The sequence below is a fragment of the Capra hircus genome, chromosome 23 (assembly GCF_001704415.2).
Source record: "Capra hircus breed San Clemente chromosome 23, ASM170441v1, whole genome shotgun sequence".
Classification (NCBI taxonomy): Eukaryota; Metazoa; Chordata; class Mammalia; order Artiodactyla; family Bovidae; genus Capra; species Capra hircus.
This window is the reverse complement of record NC_030830.1, coordinates 24769429-24791376: the sequence shown is the minus strand read 5'-3', so window position 1 is coordinate 24791376 and position 21948 is coordinate 24769429. Positions and strand designations below refer to the sequence as shown.

General features: G+C 40.9%; 1 protein-coding gene across 1 annotated transcript in view; it reads right to left on the bottom strand.

Moving 5' to 3' along the window:
* Nucleotides 1–21948, bottom strand: part of PKHD1 (polycystic kidney and hepatic disease 1 (autosomal recessive)) — a 450125-nt gene that overhangs the window by 304043 nt on the left and 124134 nt on the right. Inside the window, exon 36 of the mRNA XM_018039183.1 lies at nt 15090–15246. Coding sequence (XP_017894672.1) covers nt 15090–15246 — 157 coding nt within the window. The remainder of the gene's footprint in view (nt 1–15089; nt 15247–21948) is intronic.

Genomic DNA, 21948 nt, shown 5'->3' with positions numbered 1-21948 from the left:
GGTTGGGATGGGTTCCTGGAAGAGCTTTAAGAACTAGGAAGGTGGCAGATGGTAATGGCAAACTTAGTGTCATTTTGAGGAGGATCTGAGGGCAAAGGGTGCAGAGAAAGAGTACACTTGGTTAGGACACATGTGCCAGGTAATGAATGAACTTGGGGAGAATGACTCCCATTTTAAGCAGAAAGAAACCCAGAGATGTATGGAGGCAAGATGCAGGGAGAAATCTGACAATCCCCAATTCACTAGAGCAATCTGTGTCACCAAACTAGATTATTCATGTACTCAAAGCTTGAACTACCTAAATTTTCAGATGTAAATTATCCAGTTTGCTTATCCACATAGATGAGCCTCCATTCAGTTTTTTGCATCAACTCTGAATAATTCCTTAAAAATGTTAGCATCCTGTATTGTTACCTTTCCAGTTATTCCACAGGGGGAGCCTATAGAATTCTCTTCCCCTGGAGAGTTAGAGATGATCGTACATTCAGGATGGATGGGTCATGCTCTCCCTGGATAAGGAGGGTGGGCTGAGTGACGTGATGGGGCAGAGCTGGGGTACTCGGCTGCACCCTACTGTGCCCTTCAGAACTCTGTTGCTATGCAGGTAGGTGTCAGGAGAAGGTGAGGAAGAAGAGAAGGCCAGCATTCAGGGAAGGCATCCACAGCCCAGAGCTTGCATTCTGATGGGGATGCACACAGCTTCCTTTGTTGGTGAGATCCGGATTAGGCTTGTGCCTGATCCACTGTAGCAGAGCCTGGAAGCCTTCGAGGTGGGCTTGTCCCCGGCCAGAGAGGCGGAAAATCAATTTGGCTGGCAAACGAGAGCCCCCAAGAGCTCAGTGCACGCTCCATAATCCTATCCACTAGCAGCTCAGGAAATAGATGCCGGGGCTCTCACATATTCATGGGGGAGGTGAGGCATAAATCAGGCTTTAAGGATTGGGGGCAAAGGCAATGGACTCTCTGGCTGGCTACTAATTAATCAAGCACAGAACACCTCAACCTGGCAACCTGGGAGTCACACACAACACACACACACACATACACACACACACACAGGCTGCTGCTGCTTTTCCAGAGTCTTTTTCATTTCAATTAAAATAGATATCGGAGGAAATTCTCCCCTTTAGCTGAGGCTGCTTATGCATCACCCTGTTCTTCCTTTAATTAAAAAACATGCTTATTGCAATACTTGCCAGAATCACTTTAACGGTATTTTAATTGTAATGTCTCTGCCTGATTAAAAAAAGAAAATATGAACCAGAAAGTGTTTGCAAAAATGTTCTCAGGATGCAGAAAGAGAATCACACACCTCCTCGAATGGGTGCCACATACTAATTCCTTAATTAGCCTGGCACTGCTAGTCAAATGGGCAATATGGAGGAGAAAACATATCGGAAATAAAATCACTGACACAGAGCCACGAAACAATAGCAGTTGGGAGAATCATTTTCATCAGCTCAGATTTCCCTGGTAGGAGAGACAAGTGCATCTAACTAAAATTCCACGTTCAAGACAGGCACATCCAATGCAGCCAGCAAGATTTCCATTGCCCTTTGCAAAGGGTTGCATAGCCTTTGGGAAAAGAGTAGCTGGACCAGGTTAATTGGTTTCCAGTCCTGACAATCCTATACAGCTTCCTCTGTTGTTTTAGGCTTTATTTTATGCTCACACTCAGTTGTGTCCGACTCTTTGCAACCTCATGGACTGTAGCCTGACAGGCTCCTCTGTCCATGGGATTCTTTCTTTCCAAAAAAGAACATTGGAATGGGTTGCCAGTTCCTACTCCAGAGATCTTTCTGACCTAGAGATCAAAGTCGAGTCTCTTGCATCTCCTGCATCAGCAGGCATCAAGTTGTTTCAGGCTAGTAGTTCTCAACTTAAAGTGAAGTGAAGTGAAAGTTGCTCAGTCGTATCCAACTCTTTGCGACCCCTTGGACTATACAGTCCATGGAACTCTCTAGGCCAGAATACTGGAGTGGGTAATCTTTCCCTTCTGCAGGGGATATTCCCAACCCAGGGACTGAACCCAGGTCTTCCTTCTTACAGGCAGATTCTTTAGCAGCTGAGCCACAAGGGAAGCCCAAGAATACTGGAGTGGGTGGCTTATCCTTTCTCCAGTGGATCTTCCCGACCCAGGAATCTAACTGGGGTCTCCTGCATTGCAGGTGGATTCTTTACCAACTGAGCTATCAGGGAGTGTACAGAATCACCCAGAGGTCTTAAAATACAGATTGGTGGTGTTACCCCACCCCCAGAGTACATTTGCTATGGGGTCCCCAAATATGCATCTCTAGCGAGTTCCCAGATGATGTTCTTGCTGCTGACCAGGGAACACACTTGGAGAATCACTGTTCTAGGTTAATTAAGCTTGTTCTATGTGTCTGTTGTCTAAAACAGGTTGAGAAATACAAGACTGGAATTGCAGATTAATTCACTTTGTCATTCAACCAACCAATAATCATTTGCTATTATTTCCCAGTCCTTCTAGATGCCATGATAAAATTGTAAAAAATATAGTCAGTACTTCCAGAAGATCACAATGAAGTTTCATTGCTCCGAGTTAATACCCTGGTTTTAGTGAACTGGTCAACTTCACAGATAACCTAAAAAGATGATGACTCAACATCTTACTGTTTCTATAAAACTTAAAAATCATGAAGTTATCTTCTTTATTAATTAATTCTATACTAGTTACAAAGGGTAAACATATTATGGAAGAGAAATATCTAAAGTTCAAAATATTCAGATGTAAATAAGTACCTTTGTTTATAGCTACTGTAATCAATTGCTGCTTAACTAAACCTTGATTTCCATTCTTCCTCCAGAAAATCAAAATTTTCTTTTACCAACAAAGTTTCTGATATTTGAATTCTGAAGGCCCTTAGCTGGGTTTCTAAAAGGTCACTTAAGACCTCAGAAAGAAAGGAGGAAACAGGGGAAGAAAAATTGTCTTTTCCAGGCAGGCAAAAATCTCCGTAGCTACCAAGTTACTCATTCATTGAAATAATCTCCTTCCTTCTCTGTATCAAAATTTAGTTAGCACTGACCCAATCACCTTTTTTTTAACCAGTCATGAAACCTGATATATTTCTCTCAGCAATCTGTTTATTTAAAAGGTTGGGGGCTGGGGAGCGAGGTTTCAGAAGGAGGGGACACATATAGTTATTTATGACTGATTTTTTTTTTTTGTATGGCAGAAACCAACATAGCATTGTAAAACAATAATTGTTTGATTTTTAAAAATCATTATTTTTTAAATAAAAGGTTCCAAATATAATTATTCTCTGAATATTATAAACAATGATTCACCTACAACATGATAATTTTATAAGTGAATGATAACAGTCATTTCCTCATAGTATTTATTTAGAAAATGAGAGTACATCCTGCCTTTCCTTGACCCCCAGGAATATTACAGTACACGGGAAATGATAGTAATGAAAAGCTGCCTTCGGTATAATTTAACCTGCACAAAAATTCTAGATATATAAGCATTCCTGATTTTCAACTTCACTCCCAGTATGGACAAACAGGATGCAAGAATCATTAATCAACAAATGAGGCAGAGAAGGTAAGGAGAGACCAAGTCCCGAAGGACTCTGCAAACCATATCAAGGAGTTCAAACCTAACGTAAAAGGCTATTAGAAAGTCCGTGAAGGGTCTTAAGGAAGGACGATTGAAATATTCATCTTTTGTTACTGAAAATATTGTAGCTTCTGTGCTGGGAAGGGACTGGTCCCTTTCAATAGCATTTTTCATGTTACAATATCCAAGTTGTCAAGACACAAACTGTAAATTGTTTAATATCTATCCATCTGTCTGTCTGCCCATCTACTGAAAGCATGTCCTTTCTCACAGCAACGGCTTATCTTTCATTTAAGGCTAATCAAGTATGTCTGGGACTGTTCTCTGGAGGTAAATAAAGTAAGTCATGTCTGATTGGGAGAAATAAGGGGTTTCAGAGCCAAGTGTCCCCCACATGAAAAAGCCTTTGTCTCTGATCTCCTGATACACAAGTAGTAAATGAAATTGGTCACTGTCTGGACTAACCCACTAACATCTGAGGATACCAGGAAGGGCTCTCATTACAGAAAAATTCATAGCCAACATGAATCTGACTCTTCAGGTCAGAAATTCAGTCATTCAACAATTATTTGAGTACCTACTATGTACTAAGAGTCAGACACTACTGAGTGACTTCTCTTTTACCTTTCACTTTCATGCATTGGAGAAGGAAATGGCAACCCACTCCAGTTTTCTTGCCTGGAGAATCCCAGGGATAGGGGAGCCTGGTGGGCTCCTGTCTATGGGGCTGCACAGAGTCTGACATGACTGAAGCAACTTAGCAGCAGCAGCAGCATGTACCTACTACATACTTGCTCCTTGGAAGAAAAGCTATGATAAACCTAGACAGCATATTAAAAAGCAGAGACATTACTTTGCCAACAAAGGTCCACATAGTAAAAGCTATCATTTTTTCCAGTAGTCATGTACAGATGTGAGAGTTGGACCATAAAGAAGGCTGAGTGCTAAAGAATTGATATTTTCAAACTGTGGTGTTGGATAAAACTTTTGAGAGTCCCTTGGGCATGCAAGGAGATCAAAATAAGTCAATCCTCAAGGAAATCAACCCTGAATAGTCATTGGAACGACTGATACTGAAGCTGAAGCTCCAATACTTTGGCCACCTGATGCAAAGAACTGACTCGTTAGAAAAAATCCTGATGCTGGGAAACATTGAAGGCAGGAGGAGAAGGGGACAACAGAGGATGAAATGGTTAGACAGCATCACCAACTCAGTGGACATGAGTTTGAGCAAGCTCTGGAGATGGTGATGGAGAGAGAAGCCTTGCGTGCTACAGTTCATGGGGTCGCAAAGAGTCAGACACGACTGAGTGACTGAACGACAACTACATACATGAAGATATAACAGTCCAGGCAATACTGAGCAAAAACGGACCTGGATCCTTTTTTTCTTAAGTGTACCTGCCTAGATTGCACCTTCTCAAAAGGTAAAGGGCAGTAACAACAGACCCTAATATTAAGCTTTTAAAGAATTTATATAAAACTAATTCATAAAAAGTTACATGATATATATATATGAACGATATTAAGTTCTCAGCCTATTAAAAATTCTATCCCTAGCCCACTTATCTTTGGATACAAGCAAGGTCCCCTCATAAAATAAGTAATACCAGCTTGATGCCAGGAAAAGACTGACACATGGAAATGCACAAAATTAGGGGAGTTAAGGATGGATTTCCCAGAATTTAGGTGAGTATTTTCCATTGCTGACTTCACCTGACTTCCCCTTTTAAGGTCACTGTGTAGCCCAGGCCCTTCTGAGAAGCATGCTTGAAACTATGGGGAAAATGTTTTCTAACCACACTTCCCACTGGGGGCTATGAATGAGCAACATTAACAGCCAACACAGATTTATACAAGCCACTCTCCTCCTGCAACGGGAGGGAATCACCATCATTTTCATTTTATACACAGATCTGAGGCCCAGAACTTTACCCAAAGCCCCAGGAGAGTCAGGGGACTGCCTCACATTTGAACTCAGGCCCCTAGTTTGCTGACCGAACCCCAGACAACCATGTTGTACCATCTGTACATAGTCATCCCGTTTCCTGCCTTGAAGGGTAGCTACCTTTCAGCTGCAAGAAAGTCAGTTCTCTCAGTTCTCCTTTTGCAGCCAATTGGTACATGTTATTTCAAATGTATCCCTTTGAAACAAATTGTATCAGCCCACAAAGCCCTCCCATGTTGACCACGACATTATAGTTAGGAAAGAAAGAAAAAACATTAATGTAGCATATTTTATTTGTATCAAATGCCTTCATATGGATTTCCTTTGAATCCAAGCTGCTGTAATGAAGTCTTAAAACTGCAGGTATGGGGTAAGGTGCCCAATGACTCCCACGGTCCTGATGCACAGAGACACCACACAGATGTCCCAGGAAGCCCTGTTTCATAACATTTCCAGATTGCTCCATTGTAAAGCATTTTGTGAAGCATGCATCTACTGAAACTGAGCCTAGTTTGGTTCTAACAAAAAGAAACCAAGTTTAAAACCCTGGGATAAAAAGGCTGTGCTGGCTACAGCTCTCAATACCTCGGTCTGAAATCTTCAAATCTTGATGAGGATGAAAAAACAATAGGAGACACAGAGAGTCAACAGGTACACGAAAAGATACTCAATATCGGCATAAAACTGGAAATGCAAATGAAAACCACAAGGAAATACCATATCACACCTGCCAGAGTGGCTATTCTCAAAAAGACAACAAATAACAAGGCTTGGCAAGGATTTGGAGAAAAGAAAACACTTGTTCCCTGCTGGTGGGTATATAAGTTGATGCAGCCACTGTGGAAAACAATATGGAAGTTCCTTAAAAAATTGAAAATAGAACTACTATATAATCCAGCAATTCCACTTCTGGGTATTTAGCTGAAGAAAACAAAAACACCACTTCAAAAAGATATATACACCTCTATGTTCATTGCAGCATTATTTACAATAGCCAAGGCGTGGCAACAACCTAAATGCCTATTAATATATGAATGGATAATTAAAATGTGATATTGCATGTATATATACATAGAGAGAGAGACAATGAAATATTGTTTAGTGATAAAATGTAATAAAATGAAATATTTCCATTTGCAACCACATGAATGAAACTTGAGAGCATAAAGCTAAGTGAAATAAGTCAAAGAAAGATAAATACCATATGATCTCACTTACAGAGGAATCTAAAAAACAAACAAACAAAAGCAGACAAATCTGAGCTCACAGATATCAAGACCAGATTGATGTTAGCCTGAGGTGGGCAGTTGAGGGGTAGGTGAAATCAATGAAAGGGGTCAAAAGGTATACACTTCAGTTATAAAATGAATAAGGCATGGGGATGTGATGTACAGCATGGTGACTACAGTTAATAATCAGTCAGTCAGTTCAGCTGCTCAGTCATGTCCAACTCTTTGCAACCCCATGGACGGCAGCACGCCAGGCCTCCCTGTCCATCCATCACCAACTTCCAGGGCTTGCTCAAACTCATGATCATTGAGTCGGCGATGCCATCCAACCATCTCATCCTCTATCACCCGCTTCTCCTCCTGCCTTCAATTTTTCCCAGCATCAGGATCATCAATGTTGGCCATGAAAACTTCAGGTGGAAAGAATGAACTACTATGCACATACTGACATAGTTTATAAACTGTTCACATGAAGAAAGTTCTCTAGGCATGTGTTATGCAATCAAATAGCTAATGCATGCAGTCAGGGCAAAAAGGAACTTGAGACAGTAAAAGTCGAGGCAATGTTTTGGATATAATTAATTAAAACACTTTCTTCATTTCATTATCAATTCAAAAAAAATTTTTTTAATTTTTTTGGCTTTCATTAGTCACAAGTGTCTTTAACCAAAATTGAAGCACATCAGTTCAGTTCAGTTCAGTCAGTCGTGTCTGACTCTTTGCAACCCCATGGACTGCAGCGCACCTGGCCACCCTGTCCATCACCAACTCCTGGAGTTTACTCAAACTCATGTCCATCAAGTTGGTGATACCATCCAACCATCTCATTGTCTACCATCCCCTTCTCCTCCTGCCTTCATCTTTCTCAGCATCAGGATTTTTTCCAGTGAGTCAGTTCTTCTCATCAGGTGGCCAAAGTATTGGAGTTTCAGCTTAAGCATCACTCCTTCCAATGAACATTCAGGGTTGATTTCCTTTAGGATTGACTGGTTTGATATCCTTGCAGACCAAGGAACTCTCAAGAGTCTTCTCCAATACCACAGTTCAAAAGCATCAGTTCTTTGGTGCTCAGTTTTCTTTGTGACCCAACTCTCACATCTGTACATAACTACTGGAAAAACCATGGTTTTGATTATACAAATCTTTATCAGCAAAGTAATGTCTCTGCTTTGTTATATGCTAGTAATATTGTACTGCATATTTGAAAGTATAATAGCTAGGAGAATGGATCTTAAAAGTTTCCATCACACAAGAAAAATATTTATACCTATCTGTGGTGACTATTGTAGTGGTCATTTTGCAATAATACAAATATCAAATCATTATTCTGTACACCTGAAATTTACATTATGTCATCTGTATCTCAATAAAATTGTTTTTTATTTTTTTAAAAAAGAAACTCTACAGTGAACCTGGTAATGGGCCAAGAGAAGATGCTTCATCTCAATAAACCAAGAATATGCATTGCTACACTGTAGAAATCCCCAGTATAACAGACTAAAATCATCTGCATGTCCTCAAAACTGTGAACGTGAAGAGAAAATGAAAATCTTTTTTTTTTTTTTTACTTTATTTTACTTTACAATACTGCATTGGTTTTGCCATACATTGACATGAATCCACCACTGGTGTACATGCTCAGCCATGTCAGACCCTTTGTGACCCCATGTACTGTAGCCTGCCAGACTACTCTGTCCACAGAATTCTCCAGGCAAGAATACTGAAGTGGGTTGCCATTTCCTTCTCCAGGGGATCTTCCCGACCCAGGGATCGAACACAAGTCACCTGTACTGCCAGCAGAATCTTTACCATCTGAGCCCCCGAGACCACGTTCCCAACTGCACCAGAAAAATATTCTTCCACAAAGTCAAAATACCAAGGAGAACAGAGGCAACCTAGTGAATAACTGCTACTTCCACCTCTGTATTCTTCCCTCTCCTTGCTGTTAGAAAGAAAAAACACTTTCATATGCTTTTTGAAGATAACAGAGGCAAAAGTCATCTGAGGTCTTCATTGCCCAGCTAATTCTTTCAGTAATTCAGTTTGCTTTGTATATAGAAGCAACCGCTAGCTGTAAATAAAATTGCAACCTCGGCCTGACATCCAGCCATCTCTTTGGTTATCCCCTGCAATCCAAAAGAAACAACTAACATGAATCAAATACTTACGCTGGCCCAAACCCTGTGCTTAGGGTTTTAGAAACATTCCCTCATTTAGTACCCAAAACTTCTACAGGAGTTGGGTGATCCAGTGTAGTTTGGCAACACAACAGCAAGCAATAAATGTCAGCAATTTGCGATCACTACTGCTGTTATTAAAACAGGTCTTACTCTAAGAGGAGAAACTTCAGTCTCACAGAGTCTGTGCAACTTGCCCAAGGTCACAGAAGCCAGTAAGAAGCACAGCCCAGATTCAGATTCAGTTCTTTCTGGCTCAAAATCCTGCCAGGCATTTAACTGCTTTGTATACACCACTAGACCAAGAAATAGAAAATCACATGAAAGGATGCCAGTGCACTATTAAACAGCACAAGTTTCTGCTCCAGCCTTGTAAAGTGACGGCACTGTGCGTAATAAGAAACTACAGAACATCTTCCTCTTGATAGCCCAACACCAAGGGACAAGAGGTTTCTAAAGTTCATCTTCCCCTAATTGACCCTTTATTAATCATTAGCTCTAGGCCACTTGACATCAAGCAGCTTGACCACCAGGACAGAGTCATCGCTTCATTCAGAAAATAAAGATGCTTTTCCAGCGACAGACCACAAGCCCCAAATCCTTGCCCAGAATGCATAATAGCGCAGATGAGAGGGTAACGTTCCGTCTTTGTTATTATGGCTCATCATAATTACTTGGAATAAAATAATAAATTTTAATTCAGCGATGCCTATGGCCGTTGGGCATCTTAACATAAAAGAACGAAAAATATAATTAACTAAATCAAGGCAATATGCCTATTTCCATCCTAGCTCATTAGTATTAATTGATTGGGTTAATTCTCTTTTGTGTTTAACAGTACCCCCTAAAAAATAGTTTTTAAAAAAGGAAAGAAGGAAGGAGGAATGGAGGGAAGAAATTGAAATGGTAAATAGACAAAAGTTCTAGGTCTTTCACTAATTAACATGAAATATTAAGAGAGAGAGCTAAAGCTTTTATCATGGTCACGAAATAATATGTCGTTTGCCCAAAAAGTTTAGGAGTCAGTATATACAGTGCAAAAATAATGCTGAAAACTTAGTCTTTGGGGGCCATTTTCCAACTGCCTCAAAGAAATTTATATAATCCTCCTTTCTACCATAAGCTATGCTTAAAAGGAAAAAAAAGTTCTATTTTATACATGGAACTATACAGAAGGCACAGCTAAGTTCAGAATTCTCAAGGGCAATATGTATAAGTGTTAGTTTTCCTGACGGAGAAGCCTGGTCCCTGTGTATACTAGGATTCTGGTTTCCGTGAGCAGAAAAATAATATGGAGGATGAAGTATCTTCATTAAGTGGTTCCAAATGTAGTTCTCAGGTGAGCTGGTTTCACTTCTGTTTGGCACTAATCTCTTCAAAGTGTATACATACTTCATGTAGAATATTTTCTTTATAATACTGGGGAAATGGTTTACAAAGTACTTTCACTATAATCTCTTCTTTGCTAAAAACTTTTGAAGTCATTATTTTTTGGCTTGAAATCTTTCATGCTTTGTCTCATTCCATGGATGGTGTCAAAGACCAAAGAAAATGTCACAGAGCTATTTTTCTGGTCATGAACGGGTATGAAAGAGATGGTAACAGATACTCAGAGAGCAAACCGCTGTTGGATTTTTCTTCTCTTTCAAGTCCTTTCAGTCCTGTTACAGACCAAGAGAAGATGTTAGGGGTTTAGAACTCTGCCATATCAACCAGAGTTGAGAGCTGGAGCTCTTCCCCAGGGAAAGCATTCTTCATATGCCTTTTAGAAACAGAAAAATAATTTAGCAGTGGATTTTAACTCATGAAGATATACTTTTTTATATATATGTGTATATGTATATATATGTGTATGTATGTGACTATATGTAAATTTATGTACCTATCTCTGGTGACTATTTATATATATATACTAAATTTATGTATATATATATATGTACATATGTATATAGATAGATTTCACTTGCACAACTAAGGACAGTAAAAGTAAATCAGTTGAGAAAAGTGATACTCAAGAAAGCAAGGATTTAAAATTTATCTGAGACTTCTTAAATTTCATCCAGGACCTGCATTTTGCACCATTTCATTTGTCCATCCACTCAACAATCAGTACATGTGTTTTGAGCCCTCATCATGGGTCAGGCATGGTCCTAAACACTGAAGAGACAGCAGTAAATAATTGATGGAAATTCTTTGCCTTTTTGAGCTTGAGGAAATGGACTGTATATAAACAAGTAAACTTATAGTATGTCATGTGGTGATGGTTAGTGCTATGAAGAAAAGTGAAGCAAAAGAAAAGGATAGAGTAATGGGATTATTATAATTTCAGAAAAGATTGCCAGTAAGTCCTCTGTAATAAGGTGACACTTTCTCAAACAGAGAATGAAATGAGTGAGCTAGTCCCATGAACATCTGGAGGAAGAATATTCCAGGCAAAGGGCATTATGTGCAAAGGCCTTGAGGCACGTGTGTTCCTGGTATATTCACAGAAGAGCTGGATCAGAGTGAATGAGGAAGACAAGGTCAATGAAGGGATTTGAAGTTTAATGACGGTGTGAAGCTTATTCCTAATGAGATGAGAAGGCACTGGGGTAGAGGTAGGTTGAAAAAAGAAGTAGTAAGATCTGAGATATTTTAAAGGATGTGGATAATAAGTTATTGGGGGTTATTTTACTGTACAGCATAAAAGTCAAATACCAATTACTTAAACACGTGAAGGCATATTTTTCTATCATAAAAAGTGACTTCAGAGGTGGGCAGCCCCAGGTGCCATGCTAGTATGCCACTCAGAACTCATCATGGTCCTGGATGTCTCCATTCTTTTATTTCCCCATTCTTAAGGTGTCAATTCATGGTCCAAGATGGCAGATAAAAATGTAGCAATCATATTTACATTCCAGGAAGCAGAGAAGAGGAAGAAGGAGGGACAAGTTGGACACACCTCCTGCTAGGTCAGCCCTACTTTAGGACATGTCCTAGGTGTCCTGCACCATGCTTCCCCTTACATCTCACTGGCCAGCTTTTAGCCACAGGCCATCTACTCACAAAGGAGATGAGGAAATATAGCATTTTAGCTGGGTATACTGCTGCCCCAAATAAAAACTTAGGTCCTGCTACTAAAGAAGGCCAAAAAATTAGAAACATAGAAAGCAACAAAGAAGTTGTTTGAGATGGTCCCATCCAAAAAGTTATGTTGATTAGGACTGCTGCTGCTGCTGCTAAGTCGCTTCAGTCATGTCCGACTCTATGCGACCCCATAGACGGCAGCCCACCAGGTGCCCCTGTCCCTGGGATTCTCCAGGCAAGAACACTGGAGTGGGTTGCCATTTCCTTCTCCAATGCATGAAAGTGAAAAGTGAAAGGGAAGTCGCTCAGTCGTGTCCGACCCTCAGCAACCCCATGGACTGCAGCCTTCCAGGCTCCTCCATCCATGGGATTTTCCAGGCAAGAGTACTAGGTTGGTACAATGGGACACATGTTGGAGATTCAGCCAACAGGAGTCACTGATGGATTGGTCACGGGATATGAGATAAAGAAAGATGTCTAGGACGCTGCCAACACTGGCTTCCCACGTGGCTCAGTGGTAAACAATCCACCTGCCAGTGAGGAGCCAAAGGAGACATGGGTGCAATCCCTGGGTTGGGAAGATCCACTGGAGGAGGAAATGGCAACCCACCCCAGGATTTCTTGCCTGGAGAATCCCATGGACGGAGAAGCCTGGTGGGCTACAGTCCATGGGGTCACAAAGAGTCAGACATGACTGAGTGACTGAACATGCATTCACTGGCTAGCAAGCGAGATGGGGAAGTCCCTCTCACTTTGAGTCTGTGCATATATTGATATCTACACAAGCAAAACTAGTCTCAGGGACAAAGACATGCTTTTCACCACCTCTCCACTAACTCTAATCTTACCTCCTGGACACTCGGATTATTCCCATCCACATCCTGCTTCTACAACACGTTTTATCTTATTTTCTTTTAAGATTTTTTTAATGTGGACCACTTCTAACATCTTTATTGAATTTGTTACAATATTGTTTCTGTTCTATGTTTTGGTTTTTTGACCATGAGGCATATGAAATCTTCCCTAGCCAGGGATCGAACCCATACCCCTGCTTTGGAAGGTGATGTCTTAACCACTGGACCATCAGGGAAATCCTTACAACACATTTTAGAACTGGACATTTTACTCTTCTATACTTGCTGCCTAGCCACTTTTCCTTTAGTAGTAATGCACATTACTTGTATTAAGTGTTATACTTCACTTCTTCTTATGTGTCATACAGATTTCCTAGGCCACTTAGTAAGTATTCACAAGTCATCTGTTGCACCAAATTTCATCTGTATCCTTTCCCAGGTTTCATACTTTCCAGAAGCTACGACCCATAAATCTGTAATGAAAATCTCAATTTCTAGGCAACCCTGTTCCATGCCAACAACTCCTGTTTGTACAGAAACTGGTGTCCATTGCTTACCTTCACAATCCTACCAATGGTCCTACTTTCTAAGAGAGAGGGGAGACCCTTCACATAACAGTCTTTCCCTCTTCACAGGATGAGGGTTTGTCCTTCTAAACCTAGTCACTTATACTAAATAATGAGAGTGAAGTATTGAACCGGGAATACTTAGGAAAACCACTACTGAAAGACGACAGGTTGCAGCAAGTATCTGGGATACTTGGATCCTGAAATCTCCAAGAGTAGAAGTCAGGCTGTGCATCCACCAGCCTCTGCCTTCCTCTTCCTCTCTGCTTTCCCTCTGATGCCTCTTCTCCATCTTTAGTCTCTGGCCCTAGGGACAAATACCATTCCTTGTTGGAACATTTACCTGGGACTACCAGGAAATCCAGATACTCAGATGGGCTGAGTTTGACGACTTTTAGCTTGGAAACTTCTCCCAGATGGTATCAAGGTTAGGAAAAGACCCTAGAGTGCCTGACGGGCATCCCATCCTCCAACAAAATTTGACTCCTGTGGTGAGAGTCCTGGTTAAAGGCTTGAAAAGAGCATCTTTTCCCTGAGCTGAGACTTGAAGTCTATAATTTTCCTTTGTCACTGCCAGTCCTTAGGTAGCTGCTAGCTGTCAATAAGTCAGCACTCCCCATAGCCACTGGCTACACACATGCACACACCACAAAGACAAGTCAGGAACCCAAGCTCACAGACCCTTTTCCTAAAGGGTACTAATTAAGTGATTTGCCTGAAAACTTCTCCTTGCTGCCAGAGGGGGAAAAAAAACAGCTTCCAGAGTAAAGAATGTAAAATTCTTAATGAGTCCACCTTTAAGAGATGGGTAGTCACACTCCATCAGCTTATTCCCTGGAAAATATTTTATTCTCCCTCATATAGCCACCCTCTTACTTTAACAAGAACAAATGCTCCTATAAATGTTAAATATATTTATAGTAAAGAATGGTGCTTTAGTGCCGTTTTATAGATCTCCATAACTAATCACATTTCCCAAGTAATTTTCATTTGCCAATGAACAAGAGTCCCTTTGATAACCATTCCTTATTATCTACTACTGAAGTAGGCAATGATTTTTATTCTCATTTAACAGATAAGGAAACAAATGCATGAGGAGGTGGAAAAAACTGACATAGTCACTTGGTGGTGGGGTGGAGGAGTTAAAATTTGAATTCTCAATCTCTCCCAAATTCCCAGACCCTAGAGCTATGTGGCCGGTTTTGCAATAAGGAAGCCTATTTATATGACTTTCCACGGGACCAGGAAGTCAAAACCACAACAGGGTATAAGCATGAAGGCACTGCCTTCTTGGCAGGGAATTTCAAAGGCAGCAGCATTAACTGATTTCAGAGCCTTTTGCTATATTGTGGGTGCTGCCGGGGACAAGCATGAATACAAAGGGCTTGAATAAAGAAGCATATTCTTGGAGAACACTGTTTACCCTTTTGTACTTGAAAAAGTAAAATAATCAAGCTCTGTGTTTTTAAGAGTCAAAAGAAAAGGCTTTCGTTTTGAACCCTCTGACCACTTCTTCCTTTCATAGTGAAATCTCAATTTGTTCTGAGAATAAATTGTCAACCAGGTGCTGGAACTTATCCAAAATGTCCCCCTGACCCCTGCCTCTAAAATGACAGGATCGTATGTAATAATGCCACCCCCATCTCCAAACTCCACGAACCTTTCACGTGGAGGAAGTTGAGGATGCTGGTGTTGGTGTCCAACAGAAGCAGCTGGCCCTTCTCCACCGTGACGTTGTCGCCCTCTTGTGGCGGTCTCTTGGGAAACCAGCTGTGAGCCCTGGACCACCTCCCGCAGAATTGAAAGATGAAGTTGCCCTGGAAAAGAGATTTTGGTATTTTATTTTGCCTTATTTAAAAGCAGGATAGTCTGGGTGACCCATCAAAACAGAAACTCCTTAAACTCAAAATAATTTAAATTTAATTTTAAACCTCTCAATAAAATGAATCACCTTCCTACAACTAACTCCAAAAGGGGAAAATACAGAAGGGGCAAAGTTGTAATTGAAGGGACTCTGTGTTCAGCCTCTGGAGTTCTCCAATGACATGCTGCTAATGTTTTCTTACCTATTCCCCCAGCACAGCCCCGTTATACCTAACAGATGGGACTGGTTCCATTTTTTATTTGCACAGACATATTTCGAGTCTTGGACAAAAAGTCATAAATAGGAACAGAGAGAATTAATTGGGTGGCATTTCACTTTATGTAACTGGTGCCATTTTTCACAGGCCATACTGCAAGTGTTTCTGTTTTGTAGGAAAACTCCTCTCTCCATGTGTTCAGATCCATCCTCCTACTTTGCCTCTTTCGATATTATTGTTGCCTTTCCGTCTGTGCTAAGGGCATCCCAGGCAGTAAAGCTCATGCATGGGAAAAACATCAGCTGACTTCAGATGACAACCCAGAACCTTTGAGGGAGGAGCCAGGCGCACGACTGTCAGAAGCCCAGAGAAGGAAACACTCTTCACCCCACTCAGTCTCCCTCTCAGAGCTTTGGGTTCCCTGTTAATTTATGGTCACACTGAAGTCATGCGGTTTTCCAATGAAGGATGTGAAAAATCGCAGAAAGCAGTATCTGGCTCATGAAAGAGGCAGTGAACAGGTCTAAATGTCCTGTGCAGCCAGGGAACTGTAACTCTATGAATATAGTGGAATCCTCTTGGAGAAGGTGATTAGCTCAAGGTCATACAGATGACAAGTGCAGGCCTCTCTCCCCACACTTCTTCCCACCCAGATTCCAACCTAATGAGAAGCCCCGGTTCCTATAAAATAGATGCCTAGAAGGTCCTCTGGTAAGGTGTTAGAGGCAGATGAGAGAAGATGAGAGAAGGGGAAGCATGTTTATAATACCAATAACTGCACCTCCACAGAGAACAGTGCCCTGGAGTGTTTCAGACAGAGAAAATAGAGACATGTGCTCCTAGAAGAGTCAGCAGATTTTCCAAAGGGTGTACGGACCCCCAGCTCACTAGTCCCAGATTGTACTGAACCTCACCACCAACAAAGCTTGGGGATACGGAAAAGTAGGATCTTTTCATTTTCTGCATCTACGAAGGAGATATAAGTCAGTGAGTCATCCCAATTTAAAAGATGGCAAGGCATTAGGCACAGTGATAAGCAGTCTCAGCACTATGGGGGGAAAATAAGGTGTGGTACCTGAGCATCATCGTGAGCTGTATGAAACATGCCCACAGGATAAGCATCCACAGACTCAAAAAGTAGAAGAGAAATTTAGCACTCTACTGATCTCACACTGAAGCTAGGCACAGGGAGGTAAAAATACAGAAACATCTCCTTATAAGGCTAGACATTCTACATTCACATAATACTTTAATTCACTCCTGTACAATCCACAAAGAGAAAGGGGGGAGGGGTGATGGGAGGAAATTGGAGTGGAATAAAGTGGTGAGAAGATGGAAAAGATTGAAAGATGGTAAAGACAACTCCAGAGACAGTGAACCAGATTATCCGTAAATCAGCCCCGAGTCACTATGACAAAATATATGAAAAGTAAAAGACTTGGATTTCTAGAAGGTCAATGATGGAAAGGACTCTAGAGAAATCCTATCCCTTTATTTAAAAAAAAGATACTTCGGACTGAGTTTCTCAGCCTAGAGCTGTTTAAGGTGGAGCTTCCTTCAGTGCCACCAGAACGGAGCCAAAAGCTCAAGAGGGGTAAATTAAGAGCTAGGAATTAAGATATACACTATTATATCTAAAGCAGATAAACAATAAGCACCTGCTGTATAGCGCAGGGAACTATATTCAATATCTTGTAATAATCTAGACTGGTTCCAATCAGGAAACGAATACGTCAAGGCTGTATATTGTCACCCTGCTTATTTAACTTTTATGAGAGTACATCATGAGAAACACTAGGCTGGATGAAGCACAAGCTGGAATCAAGATTGTCCGGAGAAATATCAATAACTTCAGATATGCAGATGACACCACCCTTATGGCAGAAAGTGAAGAAGAACTAAAGAGCCTCTTGATGAAAGTGAAAGAGGAGAGTGAAAAACTTGGCTTAAAACTCAACATTCAGAAAACTAAGATCATAGCATCCGGTCCCATCATTTCATAGCAAAGAGGTGGGGAAACAATGGAAACTGTGACATACTTTATTTTGGGGGGCTCCAAAATCACTGCAGATGGTGACTGCAGCCATGAAATGAAAAGACACTTGCTCCTTGGAAGAAAAGTTATGACCAGCCTAGACATCATATTAAAAAGCAAAGACATTACTTTGCCAGCAAAGGTCTGTTTAGTCAAGGCTATGGTTTTTCCAGTAGTCATGTACGGATGTGAGAGTTGTACTATAAAGAAAGCTGAGCACCAAAGAATTGATGGTTTTGAACTGTGGTGTTGGAGAAGACTCTTGAGAGTCCCTTGGACTGCAAGGAGATCCAACCAGTCCATCCCAGAGGAAATCAGTCCTGAATATTCATTGGAAGGACTGATGCTTAAGCTGAAACTCCAATACTTTGGCCACCTGATGCAAAGAGCTGACTCATTAGAAATGACACTGATGCTGGGAAAGATTGGGGAGGAGGAGAGGACAACAGAGGATGAGATGGTTGGATGGCATCACCGACTCAATGGACATGAGTTTGAGTAAACTCCAGGAATTGGTGATGGACAGGGAGGCCTGGCATGCTGCAGTCCATGGGGTTGCAAAGAGTCGGACACGACTGAGCGACTGAACAGAATAATCTAGAATGGAAAAGTATCTGTAAAAGAATATATGTGTGTGACTGTGTTTGTATATACAGTGAGTATGAGTGAAGTCACTCAGTTGTGTCTGACTCTTTGCAACCCCATGGACTGTAGCCTACCAGGCTCCTCCCTCCATGGGATTCTCCAGGAAGGAGTATTACAGTGGGTTGCCATTTCCTTCTCCAGGGGATCTTCCCAACCCAGGGATCGAACCCAGGTCTCCCACATTCCAGGCAGACGCTTTAACCTCTGAGCCACCAGGGAAGCCCTATATATACAAGTGTGTGTATATATATATATTTATATACACATATATATTTATAAAATGTGCTATGTGTGCTAAGTCGCTTCAATTGTGTCCAACTCTTTTCAACTCTATGGACTGTAGCCTACCAGGCATCTCTGTCCATGGGATTCTCCAGACAAGAATACTGGAGTGGGTTGCCATGCCCTCCTCCAGGGGATCTTCCCAACCCAGGGACCAAATCCATGTCTCTTACGTTTCCTGCATTGGCAGGCAAGTTCTTTACCACTAGCGCCACCTGGGAAGCCCTTCATTCAATGTGGTACCTTTTAAACAGTTCTCAATGCTAAGCATTAACTTTTAAAAGACCTAAGCTTCTCTCTGCCCAAAATTTTACCTTACTATAATAAAGGTATCTTGAAATTATATAAAATGTTATCTATAATTCATGCCTATTACAAACAATGACTAAATACTAAAGGCCTAAAACAGTAATGGACCCTCACATGTCTGACAGCACCTTGGGAAGCAAAAGAGTCAACTATCTCCACGATTTCAAATTGTCAGAGAATCCATGGTAATATGTATGCTGCTATAAGAATTTTAGCTCTCTATTTTCATTGCAGACACAATGGTAGTATAATTCCATTCCACGGGCTTCCTAGGCAATAATTGCATGAGACAGAGGAGGTGGCCCACTTCCCAACATCTTTATCCTTCCATTCCTATCATTTTGATCCAATCAAGCAAAAAAGAATGCCAACAGTATCATTAAAAAGACTTCTTGTCCGTACATTTGAAAGACTCTCAGCTGATACCAATGTAATGTTTTAGGTGCAAGCCAGGCTCTGTGCCACCAACTCAACTCCCAGGTCAATGCAAGTTTCACCAAATCACACCTCTTTCTACCATAGTCCCCAAGGTGTTCAGCCTTTATTTCTGGTTTTCATCTTTGAGATAAACAAATCACTTATTCCCATTCTGCAAATGAAGAAAATCTGCCTATGGGCGTATGGGGGCAAATGAGGGGAGATAAAAATAAAGATTTGGAAACTATCCAGAACACAACCTCATTTTTACCTCAGAACCTACAGCCCCAAATAAGCCAAAACAAAAACCCCCAAACAAATAAAACACAAGCAAAAACTTTCCTGGCTCAGCGAGAAGAGAATGCAATTTGTTTTTTCCTTTACAGCCTGTCAGCACTTCTCTGAACTTCAGGGAATGTGCAGTGTCTGCAAATCTTATGTGTCACCTTATATGTATTTGCAACACCACCAGAGTTATCTTGAAAGAAATCATTGATCAGCAAGTTGGAACACCAGGCAGAGCTAAGACCTATTTGCGAGCATCTGTGTTAAGCAGGGATGGTGGAGCAGGCAGGGTGTGGGGATCTTTCTAGAAACAGTGTCTCCTGGATGACAAAGACAAGGAGGAACTAGGTGACACCTACCCAGAATGCCTGCTTCAGCAAACTAATCCTGGAAATAGGAAAAGACAGGGCCCTATCACTGACACTCTCTCCACCCTTTACACAGCTCTGCTTTCTCCAAAGAACTTACTTACCATCACTGAAACATTGTGTATTGTTCATAGTTACTTAAGCCCCAGTTGCATGCAAGCTTCAGGAGAACATCTTGGTTTTCTGCTGTATTCCAGTTACTGTTGTTGTTTAGTCCCTAAGTCATGACCAACTCTTTTCAACCCCATGGACTGTAGCCCGCCAAGTTCCTCTGTCCATGGGATTTCCCAAGCAAAAAAACTCAAGTGGGTTACATTTCCTTCTTCAGGGATCTTCCTAACCCAGGGATTAAACCCGGCTCTCTTGCATTGCCAGGCGTGTTTCTTTTTACCACTTAGCCACTAAGGAAGCCCTTGTATTGCAGTACCTACAACAATACCTGGCACATAGTAGTTACCGCCAAAATATGTTTGAATACTCAACTCTTTTGTGGGCTCATAATCGCTAACCCATAATTTAAAATATTGTTTTAATAACTAAGATAATCTGATATGAAGCTGCAGGTTTTTTCTACTTTTTTCAGTGATCTTTTACATAGAAATGTTTTAAATTTTTATCAAACCAAATGTACTGACCTTTTCTTTTGTAACATCCCCCATTCTTTTGCACATAAGACTCCCTTCTTTCATTCTGATACAAATAGCACTTTTAATGTGTGTTCTTCTTGATTTGTAGGATTTTACATTTGTATGTTAATCCTTAACTAATTTAGAATTTATGTTGGTGGGAAGTTATCCATTTATCCTTATTTTTTATCTTAGCTTTGTTTTTCCCCCAAACAGTGAAATGACTTCATACCATTTATTAAATAACACTTGCTCTCCCAATTAAGAGTCTTGGCTATTTTAATAATTAAGTTATAATATTGGGTGATATTTTGCATAGTGACCAATTAAAATCCCAAACCTTTCCTGAATGAGCTAGTGTAAAGGTATTTCTTTTAGATACATGTGACCTCATCCTTGTTCTTAAGGTGCTTGTGCTATCATTGAAAAAAAGATACATAGCTTGGTAATTAATATAAAGCATGATTAATTCAATAATTAAAAGTATAAGCAAGGTACTATGGGAGTTCAGAAAATTAGATGGCTAACTCTGGGAAAGACTGCCTACCAGGTGAAATCCAGTGTGTTAATTACCTTTCCTTTTTTCAACCTGGACCCTATACATAAATTAACACAGGCTGAGATTATTTCAGCTGATTATGAAACCCAAAAAATGCTCATTGTAGGAAAAGCCAACCATTTACAAATCCAGGATTACAAATAGCGCACCTGACCTCTAAACTAATAACTCCTTAGGGAACAAAAAGGAAATTAAATTAGTTTGGCATGATTTGTTCTTACTGGGCTCATGCTTACTCTCAGCGATCACTTCTTTTCTCAGTGCTTATAAACCCTTCACGATGATGAGATAACATGAGAAAGTCCCCCCACACACACACACTGCCCAGCACATCCATGACTCAAAGAAATGTCAGTAACACCTTCTGCCAGCAACTGGGACCAAATTCACACTTAACTTTGTCCCTGTTAGAAAACCGGGCAATTCACCAGCTTCTCTCTCCCTTCTGTGAATGTCTTAAGTGAGTAAGTGAAGTCGCTCAATTGTGTCCGACTGTTTGTGACCCCATGGACTGTAGCCTACCAGGCTCCTCCGTCCATGGGATTCTCCAGGCAAGAATACTGGAGTGGGTTACCATTTCCTTCTCCAGGGGCTCTTCTTCCTGACCCAGGGATCGAACCCGTCTACATGCCATGATTTCTCTAACAATACTGATATTAGCTCAGTGCCTCATCCAGGTAAGTTATTTTAGCACTCTTGAGCTGAAGGAAATGGTACAGTCTGCAGACAGAACAAATTTGCAGAAACTTTCTTCATCTTCTCTTCCACTTGAATCTCCAGATCTCCTTAAATAATGTCTCTTCTGAATTATAAGCCTGAAGACCATTCCATGAACCAGTGTCTCCTACGCCCCAGGCACAGTGCTAGGCGTTTGACTTACAGTATCACTCGCCCTCGCAACTGAAAAACCTA